General features: G+C 49.5%; 3 protein-coding genes across 3 annotated transcripts; 1 reads left to right on the top strand and 2 right to left on the bottom strand.

The window, feature by feature from the left end:
* Nucleotides 1-6: 6 nt before the first annotated feature.
* N7447_005815 (uncharacterized protein) lies at nt 7-951 on the top strand (the record flags this gene model as incomplete). The annotated part of the gene is made up of 1 exon (XM_057230077.1): nt 7-951. One exon carries the CDS (start codon nt 7-9, stop codon nt 949-951), a length of 945 nt encoding a protein of 314 aa, XP_057085167.1.
* A 1,021-nt stretch (nt 952-1,972) lies between these two features.
* N7447_005814 (uncharacterized protein) lies at nt 1,973-6,862 on the bottom strand (the record flags this gene model as incomplete). The annotated part of the gene is made up of 2 exons (XM_057230076.1): nt 1,973-2,119; nt 2,183-6,862. The coding sequence occupies 2 exons, from the start codon at nt 6,860-6,862 to the stop codon at nt 1,973-1,975; spliced, it is 4,827 nt and encodes a 1,608-aa protein (XP_057085166.1).
* A 1,830-nt stretch (nt 6,863-8,692) lies between these two features.
* Nucleotides 8,693-10,623, bottom strand: has1 (ATP-dependent RNA helicase HAS1; the record flags this gene model as incomplete). The annotated part of the gene is made up of 3 exons (XM_057230075.1): nt 8,693-8,947; nt 9,012-9,272; nt 9,328-10,623. 3 exons carry the CDS (start codon nt 10,621-10,623, stop codon nt 8,693-8,695), a joined length of 1,812 nt encoding a protein of 603 aa, XP_057085165.1.
* Nucleotides 10,624-15,244: the final 4,621 nt, after the last annotated feature.

The following is a 15,244-nucleotide window of genomic DNA, read 5'->3' as shown; positions in this document are numbered from 1 at the left end:
TACACCATGGATCAAAAGAATTTCACAGCAATGGGAGTATTCCCCGTCTCCCTCTCAAAAACAATATTCCTAATCCGTTTGCTCTCCTGGCTGCAACTTCTATACGCAATCTCCTACCTCGCACGACCATTCTGGAACACACGGCGGGAGTTTCCACCCCTCAACAAAGCCATCGACCGCACAGAAACAAGAATTATCAGCAGCCTCCTCGGCGCAGTCCCACTCTCAGCTTATAGTTCCGCAACAGCAACAGCAACAGAGCGCCAGTGGCACCTTTCATCGGGCAATGGTCCCCTGAACCAAGAGAACAACTACATCCACACCGCCCCTCAACCCACCCCAAACTTGCTAGCCAGCTCAACATGGCCACAGCAGGGAAATCAAGACTCAAATTCCTCATCAGAACAAGAAAGTCCCACATCATCCCGGGGCACGGAACATCACCGAGAAAACTCCCCCATCTACGAGACCCTGCGTAAGATCCACTTCAGCACACGAGGAAGTATCTCAAAGCTCGCCAACTCAGCAAAGGCTATCTTCCGCCAGCCACTGACCATCATCCCACGGAATCTGGACAGCTCGCCTTCAGACGAAGAACGGGCGGAACCAGAGCTAGTTCCAATCCCAGTGCGCACTTCGCAGCCTCGCTTCGTCGAGAACGTGTCTTTCCCCGTGCCCATGTCTGCGTCTACGCGTGTTGCAGATCACTTCAGTGACCCTGGACCAGCGAATGGAATCAAAATGCAGCAGCCAGTCCCGTTTGGGGCGACTATTGATGCGACTGTTGATTCTGAGACGGTGCAGATGAATCGTGCGCGCAAGTGTCACTCTGTCGAGAGTTATCCGGGGAAGTTCCCTGTTAGTGATTCGCTGGATTATAGCTCGCTTGCTACTGCTTATGCTGTTAGTGGTAAGGGGACTACCTCTGTCCGGCCTTTCTCGGATTACTAGGGCTTTTTTTTTTGGCCATGGGGCATTTTCATTGGTATGCCCGGTTTCTGTAGATGATATACCTATGGCGATTGTGATCGTTGTTGGACTGTATTCTTTGAATTGGGTCTCTCTTGTTTTTTCTTTTGGGAAATGGCATCAGAGTCAGCGTTGTGCTTGGGGCTTTACTATTCATTCATTACCAAAGATCACATCTGTTATTGATACATCCGTTACTATCAGTATCGCTATTTTCAAATTTTTACACTGGCGGAAAAGCCGCCCTCTATGGCAAATATCTCATGCCATCTTCCTTTCATTCTCCATCACATCTTCATCGAGGATCAAAAGTCTCGAATCAATCACGAATTGAAATCGAGCTAGAAGATGAGTTTACCTCGGATCCCTCCCCTATGGGCGTGCTCGTCTTCAATCACGATCATAGGGTGTGGAAGGCATGAAGCGTCAAGACCTCAGTGCCTCATGTTGTTAAACTTATGTGCCTTCACAATTACTACATAATACCCACACTAAGGCAGTATGAACTCAACCCATCAAGTTTCTATGTCTCCTTGACATCTGCAAATAAAAAATAACACGAAGACCTAAAAGATCATTCCACACCTTGAAATTGGAATAGATTATGTCTCCCTCTGCACCACTATCTACACCACAACACAAAAGCTACAAACAAGAGGCCTAAAGCCTAGCACGCTCACTAGACAAACGAGAGCAGCTGCAGCCGCATGCCCGGAAGCAAGACCATAAAAATAAGCAGAGAAACTTAGCATAAGAAGAGCTAGGAAGGCGAAGAGAAGACATAACTTCCCCCTCATCCCATGACCATTGACGTAAACATGAAAGGCAGGAAATATTGTAAACATTTAAACACACACATTGCTCATAGATTCGGGGGTAGAGGAACTGAAACCGGAGTTCCAGTGAACGGTCATAACTGTCGTAAGGAGAAGAGAAAAAGGCAAAAGCGCTAGAGGGAAATGGAAATCGAAAACATCAACCCAGGGGTATCACGGTGCAAGTCTCAATATTGCTCATCTTCATAGTCGATTTGCGCGGGACTGCCTCGGTAGCGGGTTCGCTTGACGTTGCCTGGGCTGTAGGAGCCGGCAGAGGCGAGGGGACGCGGGCCAGTTGGCTTACGTGTGGGGGGAGAGCAGATGGCAGAGCTCTAGAGAGGGTGAAGGTTAGCATTTATTCAAAAGGGTAAGTAGGGGGCTTTTGGAATACATACTCTGGAAACGACACGATCGCCGCTGTAAGCAGGTTCTTCGTCATCCGCCACTTTGGGTGGACGCTCGGGAATGAGAGGGCCCGCGTCCTTGACCTTAGGAGGACGGGGTGGGCCCGGTGTACGGTTTGCGCGGGAGCTGGTCTCCGAGTAGCCTGCGTCGGAGATCGGGGACAGACGCGTGGTTCCGCTGACACCGCTGTTGCGGTTTTGGGGAGGCTGGACCGCGGGGAGGCTGGGGTTGGATTCCCATTGCTCTGAGCCAGCAGGAGAAATCGGACCTCCGTAGACCTGGGCCTCAGTTTCAAGACGGGATTGGTAACGTCCAGTTGGGCCTTGTCGAGGCTGGGGGTGCTGTAGCTCGAGACTACCGCGGTGGCCGCGGTACTTGGGTACCTCGGACACCTGGGAAGGCACTAATGGGGAAGGGGGTCTGTTCTCATCGTGCTCGTCGTCCAGGGTATAAGTGGATCGGATTCTGTCATCCCCCTGGGGATCATAATAGTCGCCTTTGTATGCGCCAAGAGGTGCGAGATCAGATCCAGATCGAGACTCGTCCGAGGTCGGACGCTCCTTGCGGGAGGGCTGGATGCTGTTTCGAATGCCGTCTCCCATGGAGGTGGCCGTGGACTTGGACCAACGGGAAATCTTCGGGAAAATGGAAGAGCTGCTGGACTTGTGTTTGCGGGCCTTGGGGGTTGTCTCGGTGCTGCGAGCTGATGTGGCCACCGGCTTGCGTGGAGGCGTATCAAGCGGCAATGAGCCTGACCGTTCGTGGCCAGGTCGCTCATGGACAGGGAGATGTGAGGTCACGAACTGGTCACCCTCGTCAAGCTCAAGGTCTTCGTCAACTTCGTGGACGGTGCTGACTCGCTGATCCGAATCTCTGCGCTGCCCATTAGCCGGGCGAGAAGAGCTAGACCCATAAGGAGAGCGGCTCGTCTCGACAGGTACTCCGTTAGGACCAATATTGTCGTACCCACTTGGCTCCATGCTTCCCATTCTGGTGCCGGCGTAGGGGCTCAAGCCATCTTGTCCGGATCGCAGGGCCTCAACCTCGCCAAGCAGCTGCTCGAGCATGCCTTCAATCTTGGTCAAATCACTGCCCGACTTGAGACTTAATCCCTTCAGCGCACGCTTGAAGATGCTCTTCCGCTTGTCTTCCTCGTCAGCCGTGTTCAGCTGTCGGTTCCGAGAAGCACTGGGGGGCAATGGCCGGGGACCACCAAGCGCCTTATGAGTCCGCTCATGTCCCCTGTCGCTAGTGTCCATGATGAGCTCATCTTGGTCAGCGATGAATCTCTTCATCTGCTCGAAGGAGGTGCGCATCTCAGCAGCACTTCGAACCAAAGTAACCAGGATCTCGGTATCTCTGGCATTCCGCTGAGCATCTCGAACAGTCAAATGATCCATAAGAGCTACAATATCCTGAGACTGAATTCTCTCGATACCTCGGCCGGTGGCACTGTCGTAGAGTGGTGAGCCAACTCCGTGAGAGTAGCCACTAAAGTGGCGTTCATGACCAGATGTAAAAGGATCGCCTGCCCCAGCATGACTGTCTAAGCTACCCATTCCAGCGGCATCCACGCCCGCAAGACCTCGACTAGCTTGCTTCGGGGTCCCGATGCTAGGAGACATGGGGTTGGCAGCCGAAACATAGCCTTCATCCTTGGCACCAGGAGGGGTACCAAACAATTGCCGGGGTTGGTTGTCGCCAGAGTGGGCAGAATAGTCATCGCCACCAAAGATATTCTGGGCTGTCTGGTAGTATTCCGCATCAAGTTCTGTTTGCTGATCGGCATTGAGACCCTTGGATCCACCAATTTGTTTATCGTAATAGTGATCCGCTGGCGGAGACCTTGAATCATATCCCCAGTGATCCGGCTGAGCGACACCACCGATGGGACCCTGTATAATGGACGGGTTAGTGTTGATTTCAGACTCCGATTCTTGGCTTTCAGCATCCCCAAGAGGACTCTCCATTCCGCGCGGGACGTTGCCAGCCACCATAGCGGAGTCGTCCATGTCCTCAAAGGACTGGGTAACGCTCTGAGGGGGCGATGTGGCACCCATGCGTCGAGGGAACGAGGTCTCATCAGTATTGAAAGCATCCTGGCGTTGCTTCAAGGGGCTTCCGCGGTAGACTTCGCTTCCTGATTTTTCGGGGCTTCGGCTGCCTGATCGTTGACCCAGATCGGTTTGAGAGCGGTTTGTGGATGAGATTTGAGATTCAAGGACAGATGGATCCATCAAGGAAGCGACTGCAGATTCGACGGCCATCGGGTGAATAAATTGCGGGTTAGCAGCAATGCCGGTTGCCACAGGCTGGCTTTCTTTGACTTTATCCATGAAGTCAACATCGCTATCTCCATCGTCAACAGAGCGTCTGCTCTCCTCATCGTAACCGTAGAAGCCATTGTCTTGGGAGCCCTGGCGCGAATGTTCATACCCGAGCCCGGGTGAGTCCTGGCTGTGTTGCTTGAAAAATCCGCTCTGGCTATGTGAGCTAGTGCCCTGGCGGGTGGACCTCGCAAGGTTTGTACTGGGGGCGGATGACAGAGAGTCAATGGAGAGTCGGGGTTCAATGTCACGTTTGCCGTCCACAAACTCGCCGTGAGTCGAGTAATGGTCGTTGTGAGTGCCGGTATGATCACTTGCAATGCTCTGGATAGGGCTCAATCCGCGGCCAGTAGTTTCATGGTGATAGCCATCTTCCGTTTCGTGATGCCCGGGGTGAGCGGCGTCAAGGAGATTAGCTGCGGCCGCAGCCGCAATCTCCCAGTTGCCACCGTCGGTTCCAGGAGATTGACTCTGGCGATGCAGGTCACGCTCCGATGCACTGTGCACCGAGACATTATGATGCGACTGATTGCCATGGCGCATCCCGAGCTCATAACGCGAGTCGACAGAATTTCTAGTAGGAGTGCGAGAAGCTGGCGACATGGCGTGGCCCGGCGATCCGCGAGGAACGTCGAAGTAGGAGGCCTGCTTTTCGGGAGTGGGACTCGCCGTTCGCTCAGAGAGCAACGAGTTTCTGGTCAACTCGGAGTCGATCTCGCTGTGCATTGGCATTGGCGCAACATTGTGCTTCTGGAAAACAAGTTCCGTTTCGTTGTAGTTCATACTCTCGGTGCTCTTGCGTGAGCCACTTTTCCGGGAGCCACTATTTCGGCGGTGCTCCTTTTTGCCGAGACTAGAGTTGGAGTCGTGGTGTTTCAAAGAAGCCGCCGTGAGAGCAGAACCGACTCGGGCAGCCGCATGGGCATCACGAAGACCCTTGCTCTTCTGCCTGCGGATCTTGTCTTGCTCGGTGTAGTCAGGTCGATTGGCCCATCTCACCGCCATATCAGAGACTTCGCTGCTTTTGCTTGATTTGCGCTCGTTATTCATGTTGCGTGGAGCCGACTCGGGAGAAAGAACAATGCCCTCGTCTTTGCTATTTTTGTTCAGAACAACTTTGGGCTTCATGACATCCGGTGCACTGGCGTGCTTGGAGAGACGTCGGCCTAGCTCATCTCTGGAGCTTGTGCCGGACGAATAAGATGTAGCCATGTCCCGATCAAATTTGTTGCTGTTGGTCATGACCTTTTGGTCTTTCTTGAGCTCCTTTAGCTCCGGTAGGATCAATCTCCTGATCGCATCTTCAACCGTCTCGAGTAATTTGGGGTTGTTGATAGAGGACTTGGATGCACCGGAGCGAATTGAGTACTGATCGGACTTGCGGTTTGAAGAGACTCCAGATGTGCTGAGAAGACTAGATTCGGGACTGGTGATATCCTCTTCCGCGTACTTGTGCTTTCTGCGACGGGATGTTTTTGTGTCGGCTTCGAGGTAATCCTTGCCGCCCTTGCTTTTGTGCTTGCCGGTCGAAGCATCTTGCGGTGATCCGGTGAGCTTTTCTGCCACGCGATGCGCAATTCGCTCCTTACTCAAACTACGACTCCTTTGTCGGTGAGGGGTCTTGAGCAACCCCTCATCTTCACGGGGCGAACCACGCTCCATACTCTGGCTGCGTTTCCGCCTGGGACCCGCCGACGAAGCGTTGATCATGCTCTCTGGGGGCATGGAAGAAACCTCCGATGCCATGTATCGGGTGTCTTGTGAGAGGGAAGACATCTCGCTATCCTGTCCACGGTTCACAAATTCGATTTCTACCGGTTCGCGACGTGACGAATGATGACCCTCCTCCTCGGCTGAAATTGAACCAATGCTCTGGTCATCCGTTGCGCCCGAGTCCAATTGCTTTTGTTTTGATGGCGAGGGTAGGGATATCCGGTGGGTATATGACGGTTTGCGAATGCCGCTTCTGCTTACGCTTCCGCTCGATTCGGTGATTTGAAAGTGGTCTTTTTTGTGTTTGGACTTTCTAGCTGACGATGGTGTAACACGTACTCGCACGCTGGGACGGGAGACAATGCCGCTTGAGCCTTTGCCGCCCTCGAAATACTCGATGAGTAATGAGGTATGAGAGTCGTGTTGAGATCGGGACACTTTCTCGTCGCGGTCCCGCTGTCGCCGAGTGGAGACAGTGATGGGGCTACCGTCGTCTGGGATAGAGTACGACGTTTTGTCTGTGCGGCGAGAAATGTCAGTTGCCAGATCTGTGCCCGTTGCGCTGTCCCCCGTATCGATGATGGATTCTGTGGGGGCGGGAAGGATCGGTCTGCGGGTGTTGACCCCCATGATGGAGAGGCGTCCTTCAGCCCAATCGCATGCTCTGTGTTCGATGTGGTAGGGAAGTGGTTGGGGGGGTCACTGTTGTTTCGTGCTTGTTGGCACGATAGTGGGGGAAGGACAAATTATAGGAACTCAAGGAGATTCCCGAGAATTATTTTAGGAGTTGAGAGCGTACCAGCGCGGACCACGGAACGGTGGGGAATTAAGAATGTGGGATTAGGAAGGAGAGAGGGAAAGCAACGGTGAGTGTGCTGTTCGCCGATCCCCTCACATGAAAATGTGATTAGAGGAAAAAGGGAAAGAATTCAAGATCTCTAAGAATGAAAGATGAAGCAGACAAGAGAGCGAATATCAGCCGGTACCCGAGTAATTAAGATAGTTGCCCAGCCTCCAAAAAAAATTGAAGAGGCTGGATGCGTTGGCGATGTACATCCCAGGTTTCAAGACGCGCGGGCCACCATACAAATAGTACTCAAGAACTACAAACGTAAGGTAAAGAACATTGAAGCTCTGTAAACAAACGGAACCCTTGGGACCCATTCGGGATCGTCTTTTGGTTCCTTGGTTCTTTATTTCCTCTTTACTTTATTTTTATTTTATATATTTCCTTTCAATCCCTAGATCTTTTGACTCTCAACTCATCTCCCCAAAGGCTACTTTGTATAACCTCTTCGTGGCTGGGGTAATCTTGGCAAACCCAACCCTCCAAGTTGAACTTTCATCACCCAACACACTTCGGAGTATCCGTCACACACACGAACACACACGGTCTAGCTGCAGTTCTCCGTGGGACCCGCAAAAGACAAGGCAGAAGAACCGGAGCACACCGTCGCCCAGACGACAGAGAGGAGATTGGGTGATTGGCCCCAGCATCTGCCAACTCATCACACTCGTGTGCTCAGACTCTCAACCTAACCAACCTCTCCATGTTAGAATGGGTTGAATGATTGGAATGATTGGAATTGATAAAATAATTGACCCATCGCCTGGATAACAAATACACTGACAATATTTCCCAACTTTTGGCCCCAGATTCATGATCCGGGATCTCACCTGTGACTGGACAGAACTATACACGTAGCGCTTGCAAGGGGGCGCAAGGAATTCCCATCGAGACTACTTATGCAGCTGGGGGGGTTGAGGACTTGCTGCATCTCGTGCATTAGGGGCAATCAAGCAGCTTGAGTCTGTCATTGGCAAACGATCGCCGGGCTACAATACTGAGTAGGATTGGCATCATCCAATTGGATCGGTTCGGCGGGTATTGGGAACTTTTTAGAACTCATTGCATGTAGGTACCGATATGTACTTCTGTAAGGATACTCTTACATGGATTTTCATTATTGTATCTCTTCTGTAGTGCTCCTGTCCTTACTTGAAGTCAAGCCCCTTCCACGTGGAAAATGTCCGAAGTCCACATGGCTCAATGAAGGCTTGCTGTGGCATTCCATGACGGAAGGGATAAGTCCTAAGGTAATCACACATCAGAGGTCGCATGATTGGCGTCTCGACGTGTGGAACTGACCAAACAGATCTCAGGCTGACTACCTACATAGGCTGAGCGTATGTTTGTCGTATTTATAGTATGGTCCATAGACCATTGACCAAGGCGCAAGGAGGTGTAAACAAGATCAATCCATACAAAGAGCAAGATGCATGCGACATCCCACTGCTAGCCATACGAATATTCGACTCGGATGCCATCTCTCTTATGATTACAGAATAAGGGGACAAAATTGAAACCCAAATAGATATATCCACATTGCTGAACTCCAATGTCCCTAAAATAGAAATGCAGAGACAATCAATCGCTTTTGATGTTCATACAGATTGTTCTCAGTCATTGTGCTTCCGCTTGAACTTCAGTCCAGCACCGTGCTTGGGCTGACTACCGTACGTGCGGCGTCCTTGCTGCTCCTGCTTCTTATCGCGGCTGAGGCTGGAGCCCAGCTGGATGTCAATGCGTGGCGGAGCATTGAAACCGAAGCCCTTGGCGACCTTGACGAGGTCAAGCTTGTTCACGTCGAACACAGTGCGAAGGGAGTGCGAGGCGTATGCTTGGAGATAAGAACGGTAACCATCCTTGGCAGACTGCACAATTGCATTAGTACACGAGTAACATAGAGTAAAATGGGGGGTGGCGAAGATAGCTTACCTTGTTGAGGTAGTAGTTCTGGCCGATGAGCTTCTCCAACTGAGACTGCACATTGACAATCTTGGAGGCCGGGAACTCGAACTCCACGACGGGCACACGCGCCTCCTTGAGGTGCTTCAAGAAACCAACCTCGGAAGGCTGGAGGAACATCAGACTGCGACCCTTGCCTTCGGCACCACGGGCGGTACGTCCGACACGGTGAATGTAGTCACGAGGATCATCAGGAGGATCGAACTGGATAATCCAATCGACAGCGGGGATCTGGAATTTGAGTTAGTTATGGAATAAACGTGGGAATGGGAGTTAGGGAACATACATCCAAGCCACGAGCAGCAACATCAGTACAGATCAAGGTACCTTGCTTGGCATTGCAGAACTCGAAGAAAGTATTGGTGCGCTTCTGCTGCTTCTGCTTTCCGTGCAGTTCCAGAACCGGGAGATCGATGTAGTTCAAAAGCTCGGCATGGTACTTGACGCAGTTGCAGCTGGAGAAGAAGACAATAATCTTCTTCTTAAGGTTACGCTTGAGGAATGAGAAGAGAAGCAAGAAACGCTTGTCTGCCTCACACACCACGTAGCCTTGTTCCAGACCCGCCACCGTGCTGTGCTCCTTGCTATGGTCGACGTTAATGTAAAGAGGTCCGGGGCGCAGGGATATCCGGGCCAAATCCTCGACCTTGGTGGTCTGTGTGGCGGAGAAAAGCATAGTCTGACGTTCTTCTTTGGGCAGAATCTTAACGATCTGGCGCATCTCATCTTCGAAACCGACTTCGAGAATTCGATCTGCCTCATCAATGACCAAAGTCTTCAGGTTCTTGAAGATGAATCCTTGGGTGTTCTGGAGGTGATCCAGCAAACGACCGGGTGTGGCAATGAGCAGGTTGACACCCTTCATCAGCTTCTCGGCCTCAGCACGACGGTTGGCACCTCCGATTACGATACCGTATGTCTGCGAGTGGTGAGCCATGAGTTCACGGGCGACACCAAAGATCTGCAGTGCCAGTTCGCGGGTAGGGGACACGACGAGAACACCAGTACCGTTTCTGGGCTTGAAGCGCAGGGCGTGCAGCATCTCAATCGCGGGGAGCAGGAAGGCCAGAGTCTTTCCGGAACCGGTCTTCGCAGCACCGAGCACATCACGTCCGGCAAGCAGAGGAGGAACGGTACGCTGTTGAATCTCAGTCATGGTTGTGAATCCCATGTCCTCGATACCCTTCATGGTCTTCTCGGAAAGGTTGAGCTCGGTGAACTTCTGCAGCTTGCCCTCAGTTTGGGGCAAACGGACATCTTCCATAGTAGGAAGATCCGTACCATTCATAGCCGCAATGTCTTCTTCGGCATCACTGCCCTCTTCCGCATCCACCTCCTCGACATCTTCGACAGCCTCGGAGTCGTCGGCGCTTTCTTCCTCGGGACTCGGTGAAGGGCTGACTCTGCGCTTCTTGGTAGCCTTCTCAGCTGAAGCCTTCGGGGTCGAAGCAACACTCTTTTTCGGGGTCACTGCAGGGCTGGATTTGGCTTCCACGGGCTTGGCGACATCGCTCTCTGTTTTCGAGCCGTGCTTTCTCTTGCGCTTGTTGATGGACTTTGCGGTGTCCACGGGGCCAGGCATTTTGTTGATCGGTCCTTCGACAGTGTACTATTTAACACCGGAAAAAAACAATCAATTGTTTGTTTCGTATCACCCGGACCTTGTGTTTTGCAGGTCTAGATTATTGATCTCTGCGGGCGGAAATCATTCTGCTACTTTTTTTTTTCTGATCGGTAAAATGTGGCAGAACTTCACATCACGTGTTGATAGACTCAATAGGTTAGTGCCTTGGTGCCTTGGTGCCTTGGTGCCTTGGATATAAGGCGTAACTATTGACCTGTGACCTCCTCACGAGGTTGGCCACGTCCTGTGATTTTGATCATTACTTGGATATGTGGAGTAAGAGCTTCGAAAGCACAAAGTCACATGTGTTTCAATTCTGAAGTCCCCATATTTTAGACATTATCAGTTCTTTCTACACACAAGAAGAAATGATGCCGAGCAGGATGCTCGCCTGGTGGGTTTCTACTTTGCCTAGTGCAATAAGGGCGGAACAGTAGCTTGAAGGCTGTGCAAGCGCCGCTATCTTGGCCTTAAGTTAGGCAGCTGAGATATTGCAGAATGTATGACATGTATTTAGTGACTGCTCAGTTGTCGCGTACATGTCTCATGCCAAGGGCTGGGCTCCTTTGTCTTTGTCCAGGGGTATTGGTATTCGACATGCTTTGTTGTACAGAGTAGTATGCATAAATGAATTGCATCGACTGAGATCTAGTGTAATTTCCAGCCAAGTCGGCTTTCCATTCCTCAATAGGGGTCGATAAGACAGTGACTAGGTACCTAGCTTGACAGTCTGTGTCAGGTGCACACTCGCTTTCGCTATCAGAAGTACAGTATAAATAAATCCGGGGATATATGTTGCAAATTGAAACAGAAAAACGACAAGTACTCAGTACAACATATAAAATTGCAAATAAAGTAATATAAGTACTCCGCATACATACCTTGAACGATCCAATTGCAGTCAAGGCAGAGATTTTTGACCAATGACATGCAATGATTTAATGGCCAATTAAACAAAGCCAGTGTGGGTCCAAAAATACAACATACTAGCCAGACCCATGGCTCAAGTGCCACATCTGACAGTTAGAGAAATACTGTCGTACAGATGTCCCGTCAATATCTCATTTAGCACACTTTGTAATCTTGTAATACTATCTACTATGTAGATCGGATCAGATGTTGAGCGGGACATGATGACGTGCACAGGGGAATACGTGATCATTCTGATCGTCCTTTTCTGGTGATCAGGGGGTGGCAGTAGAACACACTAAAACTAATAAATTCATAATAAAGGGGGGCATATGAGTTGACACAATTATATCAAGTTCACTAATGGTCCATGCATATTGGGGTTCCTTTATTTCTGAAACGTATTTGATCCGACCAGATGATGAAGATGATGAAGATGATGGGTCGTTGCCAAACGAGGCTGTGCAATGTGTGCATAATGTCAGTTGATTGGCATACCATGTCGATCCTTATAGCATGCCGATGCAGTCTGTTAAGGTTAATTTCTTTGTGATATTCTCAAAAGGGATAGAAAAGCGCATATTATATGATTTGTATTACCATTATAAGCTGTTCTAGATCTATAAATGGAGCCTAATGATCTTCCCGGCTCTAGAATCTGGGTAGTAGACTAAGAAGAATAATGTCTGCAACGTACTCCGTAACTCTCACTAGTATTATATTAGTGCTCAGGAAAGTTTACTCCCGGATCTAAAACCATCAGAAATATGAAAAAGAAGACAAAGATATCAGCCAAGACTCATTGGCTTTTCTTCTGTTTTAGTGTTTATCTCCGGCCGCTTTTTGCTCACAGTAAAAATGAACACACCTTTCAGAGGGGCATCACCGACTGTTCACTGAGCTTCACCTGTGTCCGACTCACTGAACACCTATCATTAAACACATGTGCACTCACATTCCGTTCGGTAAAATAAAACAAAATATTCTTCATAGCCATTGTCGAGATAAATCGGTCACCTACATTGCCGAAGTAGATCGACGTTTGACCTTTCATCTCGCCATCATTAAACTCAAGGAGAGGTTCTGCTCTGAGAGTCAGGGCTATCTGGCTCCAACGAAAACCCCTTAACTGAAACTCATTTCGACGTCTGGGATTTCGATCAACTGCGGGTGGTCAAGGTCAAAGGCACTGCTAAGGTGCTTCCGCCCAAGGCCACGGAGTGCCGCCCAATTCTGGCTCAATTCGCTGACTACCTTACAGTCGATGATGATGAGCTCCTTACTGGAGTCTCAACCGACCCAAAGGAGGATGATACTATGTTTGTCGCATATATTCCCTTCTTGATAATTAAATCGCTCGCCGCTTGCTCACTCGCCGATTGTCGTACAATCTATTACTCCAAACTTAAAGAGATTGATCGGCTTGGTCCAGATGTTGATCTCTCATATTGTAAAGATGAATCTGGGATTTCTCACAAGGCTGCCTTCAATTCAACGTTATACAAAAGCCTAAGAGTCTCCAGATGGTCTGGAATGAAGTCAACATTCTTAAAGATTTGCCGCCATATCCCAATATAGTCGATTGATTTAATTGTCCTTAAAGACGTAGAGTATATACCAGGGCGGAACTCTTGTCAGTCCAACCAATCTAAAGATGTCTTTCCGATTTGAGTGGCTACAACAGCTTACCGAACTCGTGGATTTCCTAAACCTCGAACTAATCATACATCAAGATATTGCACCGCGGAATCTGCTAGTCGATCCTGATACTCATAAGATCATTCTCTTCGACTTTGGTTGATTTGGTAGATAACCAAGATGATGTGACTGGCGTTGTATTCGCGCTATACGAGCTTATCACAAACGACACAAGCATTTCCCGCTGGGATCAAAATATGGACATGGTGCAGAGCATATCAGAGTGGCCTTTTAATAGGGAACCAGACTGTGACGTATCGACGTTCCGTAACTTTCTGAATGAATGGGTAGTGAGGCGGGACGGGAAGATGGAACGATATCTCAATGCACCCAAGAACAGGCGTGCAATATCGACGCATTGCAATGAAGCTGGGGCAGTATTGCTTTCGCGGAGAGACCGCAGAGCAGGTTGTTAAAATGGACAAAATGGACAAAAATGATGAATTAGCCGATGTATGAAAGACCGTGTTCGATCATTCAATCAAAATCTGATTTTGTACGCTTCATCCTGTTGAACCTTTTCTTTGGCATCAAAAATTTTATCCTTGGAGTGAGCCACGTCTGCTGATATCTAAAATGAAATGTCCATATACATTGTAGTTGGACAGTCAATAGATCGATGTTCTTGGTCACGTGGTACCAAGAACTGAGTGCGGACTGAAATTTACCCCCTGATTCAGAAGCGCCCTCATAAAAGCGGCAGCTAAGATGGGGCCCCACCAGAAGAACTTCGGAGTACGGAGTATCCGTAGTAGGCAGCGCTTTATATGGGTGGACCTAGAACTGAAAACTAAATTAATTGTTAATATCAGGCAGACGAAATACTGACACAATGTGAGCCTTTACGTTCAAAGAATGCTTTTGTTGTCCGTAACGGTCCACTGTATGCGGCACACTCCACAGCCGGGGGCAACAGTTCCTTTGGTTCAGTGTACTTAATATTGGCATATCCGAATTTTGTCTCAGCTAATAATAATAACCAGGGCTAAGGACCCGCCTGATTCCGCCACGATCAACCGCTTTCGGCAGGGGAGGCGTACGCGAAAAAAAAAAGAGAAGTTTTTTTTTTTTTTTTTCAAGAGAACAAAGCAAATAGTGTAATAGAGGATGAGAGCGAATAGAGCGAATAACATGAATAAAAGGAAGAAAGCCTTGGAAATGAAACATATGATATAACCCTGGAGATGACATTCTGTATGTTGAAGGGGGGAAAGGTGTGGGTAGTTATACGGAACAAAGTCAAACATCAATACAACAAAATACAAAGTTCTGATTGGCCCCGACTTAGCCGCCCCTGTCCTTTAACAATACATGACCACATACCTTGCCAGCAACATGAATAGCGATGGTCATTGTCCTGTCTCTCTCCCACGGACCCTTGTCGACTCGTCCCTGGTCCCTGAGACGACTTCTTTTCACCCTCATTCTCTCATTGTCTCTCTTTTCCTTCTTCTGATTCTAGGCTTCTGGTCCACATCGAACCACTTTCTCCTTCCCAAGCACATTACTCCTTTACTCCTTTTTCGGCCATACTGCGTATCGCCAGTCCACTCACTCTCGACATTTCGCTTCGAATCCTTACTCTCATTCAGACTCTGGAATACTCTCGTTTTATCTACAAATCCAGCAAATTCAGCTTCCAATTCCCTACCCTTACGACTACTTTTACGCTCCGCTTATATTCAATGTCCCGGTGAAAAGGCACACACCTTGACTCAAACCCTGACTTTCCTCCGACAATTTGCGCCAAACACACACAGCAACTGTCCGAGGAGACATTAGGAAATAATTCAGCCCCACCGCGACCAAAAAACAGCCGGTTTCACAGCAATTTCCGCATCCGGCGGCTGGTAACGTGGTATTCTGGAGTGCCACTAACACGATAGCCGTCAGATCTCTCCCCCCGCCCTGATCTACCTCTGGGAAAACCTAGTGCTTCGCAAACTCTCTTCTCGACATCGAATATACACCA

This window comes from Penicillium robsamsonii (genome assembly GCF_028829455.1).
Source record: "Penicillium robsamsonii strain IBT 29466 chromosome Unknown utg000003l_segment0_segment0, whole genome shotgun sequence".
In the NCBI taxonomy this organism is placed as follows: domain Eukaryota; kingdom Fungi; phylum Ascomycota; class Eurotiomycetes; order Eurotiales; family Aspergillaceae; genus Penicillium; species Penicillium robsamsonii.
The sequence above is the reverse complement of the archived record's forward strand: the minus strand, read 5'-3'. Positions and strand labels throughout refer to the sequence as shown.